The following is a 12,871-nucleotide window of genomic DNA, read 5'->3' on the forward strand; positions in this document are numbered from 1 at the left end:
ATGTGGCATCAGCAACTGCAGAGAGTCACAGCCACGGCCCTGAGAAGCTGAGACTAGAAAATGCTTCCCTGGAGGTGGGCTCCCATCCACCTCAGCCTCCAGCTCAGTTGGCTGATGACTGGGGTGGAGCAGTCACCTATGCCTTTGAGTAAATTGGGACTTTTCTCCTCCTCTTGGAAATTCCCACATTGTAAAGCCAAAGGACATAGCAGGCAAAGTAGCAGCAGTGGGAGTCTGGTTTCCAAAATAGGCTTTTTCCCTTTTAATTTCTTTTTGGTGTAATTTCCTGACTGTGTTACTGAAACAATGACATAAGGGGCACGATGCAGCAACAGAGCAGACAGTATCAGGTAAAAGCAAGAAGAGCCAACAACATATTTATGTAGGAGAAAGGAAAAAGAGCTAGCAGTAAGGGGAATTCACAAATTACCTGACAAAAAAAGCACACAGCCATCCCTCGACCCTGCAGTCACCTTGAGAGTCCTCTGACATATGAAGGGTGTCAAAAGGAAAAAAAAAAACCACAACCAAAAACCAAGCCCAAACAAACAAATCACCACCCCAAATTGCAGCAAGTACTTGGTCATGGCATTTTCACTTCCTAAACTGGAAGAGAGAAATCCTCCTGGGTCATCTGACTCTTGAAATTGTACCAGGAAGAGAAGCAGCAGCAGTCGGCAAGTGCAGGGCGTTCTCCAGCTGTACAGAAGTCTCTCGTGTGTGGGCCGAAGATCAGAGCAGCACAAGGATATGCAGGCATGCATATACGTAGCAAGGTGAGGTGCAAATACCCTCCCAGCCAGATCATCTCTTGCACAACTCTCTGCTTCTGTGCAGCCAGTCAGACTTTGGTTTTTACCTCCACTGCTCCTCTCCAAGCATGTGTCCAGAGCTGAGCTTCTGAAGAGCCCTTCCTCCCGCGCTTCTACTTGACAACAGCCGTTCCCAGGAAGAGGCAGTTGCCAGCAGCATGGTGGGGGTGACGGTGATGAGGACATGGATTGAGCCAGTGGTCGCAGGTTCCCAAGTGGCCAGCGCCTTCTATGACACGGCACTGTTGCTGGTGGTGAAGAACTACTACAACCAGACCAACACCACCACTCCTTCACATGCATTGGAAGATGCTCAGCAGAAGGCTATCTCTAATTTTTATATCATCTACAACATAGTCCTGGGCCTGAGTCCCTTGATGTCAGCCTATGGTTTGTCCAAGTTGGGGGACAGGATGCATCGGAAGATCCCCATCTGCTTCCCTCTTCTTGGCTATTTGGGTTCCAAAACTCTCCTACTCCTCCTGCTCCTGCTGGGCTGGCCGATAGAGGTGATGTATGGGGCTGCTGCCTTCGATGGGCTGATGGGCGGTTTCACCACACTCTGGGCAGGCATCATGGCTCTGGGATCCCTGGGGTCCTCCGAGAGCAGGAGGTCTCTGCGGCTCACCATTATTGAGCTGGTGTATGGCCTTGCTGGCTTTCTTGGAAGCATGGCATCTGGCTACCTCTTTGTTGGCTTCAGTGACCACTATCAAGAGGGCACTGTGCTGGTGGGCTGCAGCATCGCTTGCTATGCTTTCTGCCTCCTCTACAGCATTTTTGTCCTGATAGTCCCCAAGCCAGCAGCCTCCTGCTCAGCCAAAGCTAAGAGTGCAGAGGAGGTAGGCAGCCAGCTACCAGTCCACACAGGAGTAGCAGCAGCAAGCAGTTCCCAGCCTTCAGAGAGCGGCAGCTCCACTTCAGTATCCCCCTCAAAACTCATCATCATCCTGTTGTTTGTGGCAGCAGTCCTCTACGACCTTGCTGTGGTTGGTGCAATGAATGTACTCCCACTCGTCTTGCTCAGGGAGCCTTTAAGTTGGAATGCCGTGGAGATTGGCTATGGCAATGCTGCTGGGTATGCGATCTTTGTCACCAGCTTCCTAGGGGTATTTGTGTTCTCCAAATACCTGAGGGACATTACTATGGTCATGATTGGAGTGGCATCCTTCAGCGCTGGCATCCTTATCATGGCCTTCATGCAGTGGACGTTCATGTTCTACATCGGTGAGTCAAACAGCCAGTTGCACAAGTGAATGCACCCTGAGAAAGGGGCTGGGGTGTTTTGGTGTCAGGAGGAGAGCTTTTTCACTACTTCACCAGGAGTTTGGGAGCAGGGAGCTAAGCAGACCATCACAGGAACAATTTCCGAAAGAGCTTTAGTATCATTCCCCTCTCCCCATATCTCCCTTTGTACTCTTAGACTCAGCACCCTACAATACCCAGATAAGGCATGCGCTCCTGCTGAGGCTTAGTTTAAGGTCAGTTGACTTGTAATTCATCACTTGATCATAACCCGGATCTGAGCAGGGGAACAACGCTCACACCACGGGGCAGTGGGAATTGTTGCTGGCTCCCTGTACTAGTTGGAAAACGCTGCTGCATTAATGGGAAGCACTTGCTTCTTGTGAGGAAAGGCTTAAGGCTACAACAGAAATAAATTGGCAAAGGTTTCCTATTAAGCAAACATCTTGAGGTATGATTTATTTTTGTTACGTTAAGGTATTTACAGCCAATAGGAAACTTAACAGTGAAACACTGGAGCTGCTTTAGCAACTAAAATATCATAATAATGTCATGTACAAACCTTGCACTACATAAATGACAGAGGTAACAATAGATGAGGCAGCATCCCACAATAAAGGAAAGGCAAGTTTATTGCTGGGAGGTAACCTCTGCAGAAACACAGAAAACAAACCCCAAGAACTGCATCCATTGTGGCAGTGAAATGGATTATTCATATCTGACAGAGTATCATGTGTTGCGTGGCTTTGAGGTTTTGCTTCTGCAAGTGAGAAAATTATCTAAGAGAAATGGCCTGAAGTGATTTTTCTGTCTGCTCCTACAGGGAATGAGAAATTGAAAAATCAAAGGAAATTATTCTAAAGGGAAAGACGGTAGGATATTATACTTGCGTACTAAAGCAAACATTGAGTGATATTTTGTTTAAGCAATCAGGCTAGGGAACAAAAGATAAAAAAAATAAAATAAAAAATGCTTGTTTAATATTGAGTCCACTACGAATACGTGCTGCTACACTGCAGGATGCTTATTCCCTGCATTGCAGTAACAACTTGGTACGCTAGACATGGACCAGGTCTTCACTGAGGCCGGTTCTGCCGACAGGAAGTTAATTCCAGCTCCCTAAGAGTTTCCATACTAGAGAAAGCCTAAAAAACTGCAGGCCAAAAGCACCGAGACAGAAAACAGCTGTAGTGTTATGAAGTTATCTGCCAAAGCCCTATAGCATGGGGTGCTCCCTCCGCTGGGTAGACTCAAGTCAGCCTCAGGGTCTCAGAGGACTCTGCTATAGACCACAGCTGGTTTGGGCAAAGTACCTCTGCTAGTGGGAGCAATAGGTGGCTTATCCACCATCGTTTGGATGAAGTGAGACTCTACGCTCCTACCAAAAATTTATACCTCTTTCTGGTACTCAAGAGACAAGAAAAGGTGAAGCAAAGGCCCTCCCAAGCCAGAGGCATGTGGTCTTCAAAAGCAGTGGTTGTTGAAGGTACAGATGATAATGACATATTCATTGCATTGCAGCACGGGCAGTGATGCTTTTTGCCCTCATACCCTTACCAACTATCAGGTCCATGATATCCAAGCACGTTGAAGGATCCTCCTATGGTAAGTACTTTGGTTACCTTACTGATCAAAAAAACCCCAAATCCCTCCATTCAGCCTAAGGTACAAAGCAAAAGGTAAGTTATTGCTGCAATCTGTGCTTTGCGTAATAAAACCAGAACAGCTGGTAGCACAAATGGGAAGGGAAGAGCTAAGAAACTTGCAGGACAAGACTGTCACATCCAAATTTCTCACCCTTGGTTGCATCATCATCATTTATCTACACAAAATATTCAGCTCGTGCTTCAGATTACTATCGGTATGCAGCTCAAAGGTAAGGAAAGTGTCTGAGGTGCTGCTCAAAAACAACAGTACTCCAAGGAAAACCAAGAGAAGATGATGTTGGGTTGAAGCACTATGATATTCACACCATTTATGTTTGGCTGCTCTTACTTCCAGTTTTGGGAGGGATAGATTCTTTTTTCAGTTACGTTCTCTACACATCTACAAGCATTACCTCGCAATTTGTTCCAGCCTGACCATGATTTAACCAACAAAAAATAGCCTTTGCATAAAAATTGACTTTCTTTAGTAAACTGGAGCTGAAATTATTTTCTATTAAAAATATATTAGAAAATCGTAAAATGTATGTATTTTACAACATATTGAAGGCTACCATTTTTATCCCAGTGCATTGGGTTTAGACACAACAGATGGGACTGCCATGCATTCAAATAGCAGCTCAGGCCCATGACTGCTCGTGCCTCCTCCAAGCATGCTCCCACAGCCATCCTTTCATCGTTTTCCCTTCTGCCATACGAACACAACACTGCTCTGTTACCAGTTCAGTCCTACTGCTTGTGCTCCTGTTCTGCCAACCAACGGGGTCAATAGATAGCACACACACACCCCAATACAGAAAATAACCTTGATTTACTGTTTTATTTCAAATTAACATAGAAAATAAGGCAATATACACGCACACAAAGGATTAGCCTACGATAGCCTGATTCAAGCAATAGAACAGATAAGCGAGGCAACGTGCCCAATCATTACTACTCACGGTTAGGTACAGTGATTAAGATACATACATTGCCAATTGCCCTAATACATTACCATGATCCAGATCCGCAGTCGCTGGGGAGCCCCTGCTGCAGCGAGGATTTGGAGAGCCTGTCCCCGCACTGGGAGGTCCCACGCAGGGCGTCCCTTCATAGGTGAGGTCTCCAAAGTTGCTGCAAGAGGGTCCAGCTTTTATACTGTTGAATAAACAAGCTCACATCATTCCAAATGCAGAAACATCTGGTTTCACTCTCCTCTCAGATCCCACCGAAGACTGGCCAGGGCTCAGGGAGGAACAAAGGGAGCTCCCTTTATCTACTGAATTTTAACCACCAGTTTCCAAACAAAGCCAAACATCTGGTTTCACAGCCTTGTCCACCCGCCTCTAAGCAAGGACGCACTCACTGTGTCTTCATTAATGATTATATTTTATCTAAGCTACATCTTTCACTAATAATCATACATATTTCACTAATGATTATGCTTATTTTGCTAATGATTGGATACTAAATATAGATAATGTTAGGTTGGTGGGTTCACCTAGAAGTCAGCTTTGGCTCAGGGTCTGTTGCTAGGCCTCCGTACTTCAGCTCCCCAGTGTGCTCTGTAGCAGTCTCACCTACCTTCTACAAACACCATAGCTCACACCCCAAATTAATCATGATTATTAATCATAACAGAGTTTTTCATCTCCACCACAAGCCATACAGGCTGTACCTGATCACAGTAGCAGACCAGCTCTTGAGGCCCAGGCGGCAGAGCAGCCCTTGCTCCCTGACAGCAGTGTTGCCTCCTGAAGTGAGGTGGTGCGCTGCACTAGTGCTCTGCAGCTGGAGAAGACTGCCAGGGCAGCAAGCTTGGCATGCAGCCCTGACCTTGCTGCCAGTTTGCACGTCCTGGCAGAGCTGGGTTACTTCCCCTTCTCCCATTCACCATCACAGAAAGGGAAGGGTGCACTTCAGCAAAAAAAGGCTGTTGCAACTAGGATTCAGTTTCTGTCTTTCCTCTGCCCTGAACATGATACAAATCAGATTCACCTCCCAGTTTCAGTCATTGTTACCACATTAACCCAGTGGACCACTCTTCCAGCTTTGGGCAGAAGCAGATTCTGAACTAAAAACCTCTCCTGTCCTAAAGATGTTAGCCCAAGACTGCTTTTCTACCTCCTAGGAAAAGGAGCACTTATTGTTCAGTTCATTGCTGCTCTTCCAAGCAGCCACCTCTACATCTAGATTGTTTAAGCAGATAATTTTCTAGTTTCTATGCTTAAAAGAGAGAAAAGTCATTTAATTCTGGTGTAGAACAGAAGCAGATACAAACTTGTGCCATCTGGCACTTGCGAAGCAATGACCACATTGCTCTTCCACACAGTGGTGGTCCTGCATTTGTCAGGGAGGTACCAGAGCTGGTTTTTTCTCCCTGGTAACAAACTATTTTCATGTTTTACAGGTAAGGTGTTTGTCATGCTGCAGTTGTCTTTAGTCACGACAGGAGTAGTGACATCTACAGTCTACAACAAGATCTATCAAAACACACTGAACTGGTACAGCAGCTTCTGTTTCATTTTGTCTTTTCTAGTTGGCTGCCTGAGTCTCCTCCCTTTAAGGTAAGGGATAGGAAGGGTTTTGTCCAAAAGGACATACAGTATTTTCTCCTTGCTTCCTGATCCTAGGTCTAAAGTGTGTAATATAGATAAGAAAAATAAAACATTCTTTAAATTTAAAAACAGGGGAACAAAGATCGGTAGAAAAAAATCTCACAGAAATGAGTTGACAAATATCAAGGAGATTCAAAGAATGAAACCTGCAAGTGATCTAACCAATGTTTTTGATCTTTTTTTGTCTAATGTAATATGAATTGCTGTAGGAGGAATGTTTGGCAGAGTTTAAGAGCTGATAACCCCAGGGGACAAAGTCTTCACACAAATGTAGAGCTTGATATTGTGAAAACAGTAATCAGTAGAATGAGGGAATAATCCCACACAAAGTAAAACATTTTTTACAAAATCCATTACAGGTTACTTACTCATTGTGATAGAAAAGAGTAATCTGAGTCTCCCTCGGGTGTTTCTTTCAAAGAAAAATCATTACCACACTGAAGGAAATGGTTATTTTTCTGATCCCAGTGAATTTGCCCAACTGTACAGCTACAGAGTGACTGAGAGGTGCAATTTCAAGAACAAGTTTTAAGCACAAAACCAGCTTTATTTGAAGAGAGAAAGCTGAAACAGCAGCTCCACCTACTCTTCCAGATTTTTTGAAGAATCTCCCTCCATATCCCACTTCGACTGTCGCCCCCTTCCAAGACACTCCAGCTCATTGCATTACTAGAAACAGCAAGACTCCTCTAGTATGAATATTAAAATGAATAGGGATAATGTCAGTATTTAATCCATGCTGCAACAACATTTTCATTCATATATAAGGCAGGTATTAGACAGATTGATGTCTGATCCGAGGCAAAATTCTTGCCCAGTTTTGCTATATATTTTTTCTTAAATAATAGTGCTTTTAGACTTTCTGCTATGTATACCAACTTCAGTGTTATCACTTAGATAGGAAAAGAAAAAGCAACACTACAGAAAGCTCCTATACCATCAGCTCTGCCTCATCCAGAGCACCGTAGGCTTTCTGGGCTTGTGAACACATTTGACACTTGGTGTCAGCAGTACTACAAGTGTGAAGTGTGGGAAAGACTACGTCACACTCGTCATTCCCCAGCTCTGCTTACCTTGTATTTTCCAGCCACAAGTGACTTGCTTCTTAGGCACAACCCTGCTGTTTTAACAGCAAGTCACTGCTAGCTATTCAACTGCTTTTTAATACAGGCTCCAAATAGAACTTACCACGATTATCAGCACAATCACAACTTAAGACTTTTAAGTCTGAAAGATGACAAACAGCGCTTGCTTGTACACAAAAGTAACTTAGAGAGAGGCTGGCAGATCCTTGAGAGGAATCATGCAAGCACACAGCTAGATCCAGATGCCTCAGCAAAGTTTAACCTAAAGAACTGATGGGAAAAAAAGCAAACTAATTTGAAAAAGCAGCTTGCTAGCTCTCTTGTAACCTGCATTTTTATTGCTCTTTACAGCATTGTGGCCATCAAACAACGTTCAACCACTGGCTCCCTTGAGATTCTGACCAAGTGACAGAGGCTGTACCAGCTAAAGCATCTTTTGCTTTTTGTCAGCTCTCTGAGCTACCACACAGTGGAAGGTTTGCCAAGCGTTAGTCCCCACGGTTATCATCATTACAGGAAGCATCTTACTTTGTTTCCATTTCACAGCATGCCACAGCCTCTCAGCCACCGAGCTCACCCAGGACAAAGAAGTGTGCCTTGAGATTTCTACAGTACATAGTCTTGCAGAGTATGTGCATTGGCTACTGCACACCAGCAATCTTGAGATCATTTGCTTTCCTGCTAGGCTGGTTAGCAGTAGTGCAGAGGGACACGAACAGGGTAGAAAAATAATAAGTGTTTCTAGACTCATCATTCAATGTGGAAGAGGAAAGCAGAAGATCAGTTTTCCATTAGTTCCTTTTTGTCTGTTCATTCAGAAACCTCAGGGCAGTTCTGACTTTGGCTGATGAAGCAGGGGTCCACAAGCTGTGTGCTGCACATGCACAGTTGCCAGCAGGGCACACCTGCTCTCCAAGTGCTACGGAAGATGTGTCAGCCCAGCTGATGATCAATGTTATGCAGAAGACCGCTAAATACAGAAATACCACTGTAAAAAAAATATGTAAGATTAAGACATTTTTGGTAATCCCTACAATAAAACACTCCTGAACAGATGTTCGTGCCCCTGACTTCTGGAGGATTGTCCTACTGTCCCTGGCAGTGCTTCAACAGAGTTCATGGGAGGCCACCTACAACTTAAGGGCTGATACTGGCATTTCAACTCACATCACCAGGATGTACTACTCCTGTAACACGTTAAGAACAGGTAACAGCAGCACACTACTTCTACAGGCTTCACAAAGATGTAGGGATACTGACACCCGTTAACAGTCAGCTTGTTACCCCAGCTTTATGCTGGGGTGAAACCCCTACCAAAGGCAACCTCATACAATACAGCAACTAGCATGAGATGATGTTAGCTAAAGTCAAACACGATTCAAAAGGCTGGCATGCTCCAGAGGGATCAGGACTTACTCTCTTGTCTTAAATCTTGTTACTTCAATTAGCATGTAAGTGGCTTCCAAGATCCTGGGCTAAGTAAAGGCAAGTTAAAAGCCCTTCAGTAACTGAAAAACTGGAAGCAAATCAGGCAGCTTCATTTCGAGCCCAGGATGCAACAAGTAGAGGCTGATTGCTCACTCGGCAACCCTTTATTCTGAGGAAGTTGCTGCCACCCTTATCACCCATTTCCTTCACTGGCCTGCTCCCACCCCTCCCACCCCCCCAATCTCTCCTCAGCTCCAGGCTTCACTTTTGAGTAACACCAGATGTACTACAGCAACAGATTACTTTTTAATTAAATCAGCAGTGGAACAAAATCTTAAGGGAGAAGTATTTCTGCAGTATGATGAGCTGCCCAACAAAATGAGTGCACACATTTCAACGGCAAAGGCTGCAAAAAAAAATGAAACTTTATATTCTAGGTAAAGGAGTCGTCATTTAATACATTTATTGGTCCATTCCATTAAATTAATTGAGGTAAACAAATGGCGCATCTTAAAAAAATGTACACACTAATAGAGAATTACAAACAGTTTTACCTCAAAGTGTTTTTGTCCATCAATACTAGTTCCATAGTAAACACACAAAGTATATTTATACAGAGATACATGAAAGAGTATAGAAACATGCCAGCACCAGAAGGCAAGACAACACTTCCTAGTCTGCGAGTCTGAACAAGAGCACAGTTGCCAGATTTGGTCAAATGCAGGAAACAAAAGCCTCCTTCCTATTTTTCAATTGTTTACTAGCTAATTCACACAGACAAGTCTTTTCACAGCTTTCATTTTGGTTTTTAATGGCATGAACAGTGACTAGATCCTGTGAGTGGGTTTGAAGAGGTTGAAAGCAGAGGAGACTGGGCAATGAGCCAGCATCATTTTGGTCCCCAGTACTGACACCTTCACAAGGAGGGGGGATGAGATCCACCTCCACTCACAGCCAGTTTACCTCCTGCACGGCCCAACTCTCCAAACCTTAAGGAGGGACAGAGGGATGCAGGCACAGAGCAAAAGAGAACAAGGACGGTGCTGCTTTATTTTCATATACTAAAGACAAAAGCCCTTTGACTGTTTGCTACCATGAGACTGTCCCTCTGCTGTCTGCCCTCCTGTGCTGTGGGAATGTGGCACCGGCCCCAACCCTTGCTGCTTGATCTGAAGGTATGGATACATATCTCAGCAGCAGAGTTAAGGAAATGGGTTTAGCTGCAAAGCATAGAATACTAAGGCCTTCAAAGTAGTCTAGGACAGTGACTACCCTTTAACGTTTTAGCATGCCACTTACACACAGGTGATCTACTTATGCCTTTTTGGGAAGCACATTATTTTCTGCACAAGTACTGTGCCTTAGCCACACAACCTTAAAAACCAGCCCAGTTCATTACGGAGTACTTTGTAAAAGTCAGATACCCAGCAATACTTCAAAGTGCTAAGCACAGAATTAAGCATTACCATTTTATTCTGTAAAATTGGTTCAAAAGCACTCCCAGAAAGTTTAAAATGCAACATTCACACTGCCAAAAGGCAAGTTTATTCCTGTGATCCCCAGTTTCAAATTACAAAAAAAAAAATAAATCTGGGAAGTGGTAGCAACTCCCCTACCTTAAAAAAAGATCCCCTTTTCCCTGTTTATTGGTTGTTGTAGTATAAGTTAACATATCAACAGAAAGACTGTTCTACCTTCAGAATTTAAGAAGGCTGAACATCTAGTGAGCTAGTTTAGTCTATGCAATTTTGCTCAGTGGTTATCAGCACCAGGATTTTAAACAGTCTGCAATGTTAATCACACTCAAGCTAAATTGTGCAAGTTTTAACAAAAACACGGCTCCTGTTAAAACACTGAACAGACCCTGGTGGGTTGGGAGGGAATTGTTTTGTACCTTGTCATCTGCAGGACCAACGCCTGAAGCAATATGCATCACAAAGAGGTTATGCAGAGCCACTGCTGCAAGGCTACCTCACAGTACCTCCAGCAGAAACATCTCTGCAACTCATGCTTTGCAGATGTTTCTTTCTACTGCTTAACCCACCACTCCATCCTCCGCACATGTCAGTGCGACAAAACTCCAAGTAGACTCCAGTGAAGAATACAGTTAATTCAATACAACTCAAAAAAGTTCGTGTCTTTAGGGCTGCACCTATTAAATTTTCATTTTTCAATAGATACCTGAAATAATTGTTTCAACATCTGTGTTTATTGCAAGAGTCAGAACCTGGTAAAGATAAGGTATGAACAATGCACAGTTCATTACTGAGCATGAAAACAAGATCTCAGTGCTTCTTTATTGTGCTGGTGCCAGTTCAGAGAAAAAAAACCATCCCAGAAATCACACAGAAGTAACCAGGACAGCAGTGAATCCTGAGAGGGAACTTGGTCCGGCTATGGATTACAAGGAAAATTCAGCTAATTTAAGGACTGTTGAAGGACCCACATGTTACATAGCCTCATAGAAAGTGCAGCTAATGACTTTTGACATCATTTTAGTGCATGTGTAGACAGTGACCTTAAGTGATGGAACAATCAAGAAGTTATTCAGAGATGAGATTCCCACACTACTCCTGCTTCACTTCACCAACACCTTTTTACTTTCCACATACAAGGTTTGGGCCATCCAAAGGAGAGACTCCTATTCTGTAAGAATTACAGGATAACATATCAGGAGTTTCACTAACCGTTCATATTTCAACCTCCCACTAGCAGCAATTAAGTACACTCTTTAAGTGTCACTACATCTTACAGGAGTTTCCCACTATTTTGTAGTTCTCCTGTTGGGCATTGCTGCCCCAAACCTCACAGTTAAGATCCTCCCCACACCTCACAGCCTCTCCCACAGTTACCTAGTGATTTACAGCAGCTCTTTATAAAAAGAGACTCCTCCGCAGGCCATCGGAGCTGGGAGACCCATCACTAAACACCCTTCTTATACAGCACCAATTCTTGCAGAGGACTCCTCTTCTGAATGTTAAGTTTTCGTTCCTTTGTAGGGGCTTAAGAGGTTTTAGTGTTCCAGATCACGTAAGAAATCCTACTGGTGGCCACAACCCAAGGTGCACATTCCAACCACTCCAAATCAACTTGCAGGTGCCACAGAGCCACATAACTCCAACAGCTTAGCCAGAAAGGGATTTACCCAAAATTAAAAAAACTAGTCCTCATCCAAAGCATAAGAACCATGCCACAGATTCAGTGGCATCAGATTAAAGAAAATTTAAGCTAATCTCCAGCAGCTCCAGCCTCAACCATTACATGTTGATTTGAATTTCACTTGATACTTTCCATTGCCTTTTATGTTTCTCATGAACATCTGTGATGTCAGTTCCTAAATCCCCCAGAACAAATACCCACACTTCAGTCTGACATAAAAAATGTGTGTAAGGCATTACATGAAACCTACTCAGCTGTAGGGAAAAAAACCCACCATCCTTTCTACTCATCTTTCACTTTTACCTTATAAAAGAATAGGTAGACTGTCTACATATTAGTTCAAATTACATTTTGCTTGGCTCCCAGTGATGTTACAGAGTCAATGACAAAATTCCACTTACTACACAGGAACCAGCTCAAAAAAAAGCATGTTGATCTCAGTTTGTGGGAAACTGGAAAGACTGTAACCATGAAGGTCAGACTGTTAAATGGTAGGCAAGTGCTTATTTTAGAAGGGAAAGACTGAGGAAAACACATGGTTACTGCTTCAAGATGATCCCCTTAAGCGCTTCCTTTTCATAACAGTAGTTTGTCGTTCTGGACCTAACAGCAACTTAAAGCAGAGTTCTCATTTACACCACGTCAGTGTGTATTGGCAAACTATGAGCTTAAACCAAAAAGCATAGTTTGTTTAGAACCACAGAGCTTCAGTGGAGGCTGAGTCAAAAAGGAAGACCTTTTAAAAATGCCTTAAACTTGACTTTTGTAGCCAGAGAGCATTGTTTCATTAGCCTGACAGCTGCCACATTGCTGCAATAACTCATCTTGAAAGTTGTTATAAAGCCACCAAGCTGAATAAGGGGGCTTCAGGTGTACTTGGG

General features: G+C 43.6%; 1 protein-coding gene across 2 annotated transcripts; it reads left to right on the top strand.

The window, feature by feature from the left end:
* Positions 1-659: 659 nt before the first annotated feature.
* SLC46A2 (solute carrier family 46 member 2) lies at positions 660-8,458 on the top strand. Of its 2 annotated transcripts, XM_056325735.1 has the most exons (5): positions 660-776; positions 880-2,039; positions 3,579-3,662; positions 6,111-6,267; positions 7,755-8,458. In XM_056325735.1, the coding sequence occupies exons 2-5, from the start codon at positions 971-973 to the stop codon at positions 7,810-7,812; spliced, it is 1,368 nt and encodes a 455-aa protein (XP_056181710.1). In that variant the 5' UTR covers positions 660-776; positions 880-970; the 3' UTR covers positions 7,813-8,458. The 2 variants fall into 2 exon arrangements, with proteins under 2 accessions (XP_056181710.1, XP_056181711.1); XM_056325736.1 differs by lacking the exons at positions 6,111-6,267; positions 7,755-8,458 and adding an exon at positions 2,881-2,929 and having other exon boundaries at positions 660-2,039; positions 3,579-3,667.
* The last annotated feature ends 4,413 nt before the right edge of the window (positions 8,459-12,871 follow it).

This window comes from Falco biarmicus, chromosome Z (assembly GCF_023638135.1).
Source record: "Falco biarmicus isolate bFalBia1 chromosome Z, bFalBia1.pri, whole genome shotgun sequence".
NCBI classification, from domain to species: domain Eukaryota; kingdom Metazoa; phylum Chordata; class Aves; order Falconiformes; family Falconidae; genus Falco; species Falco biarmicus.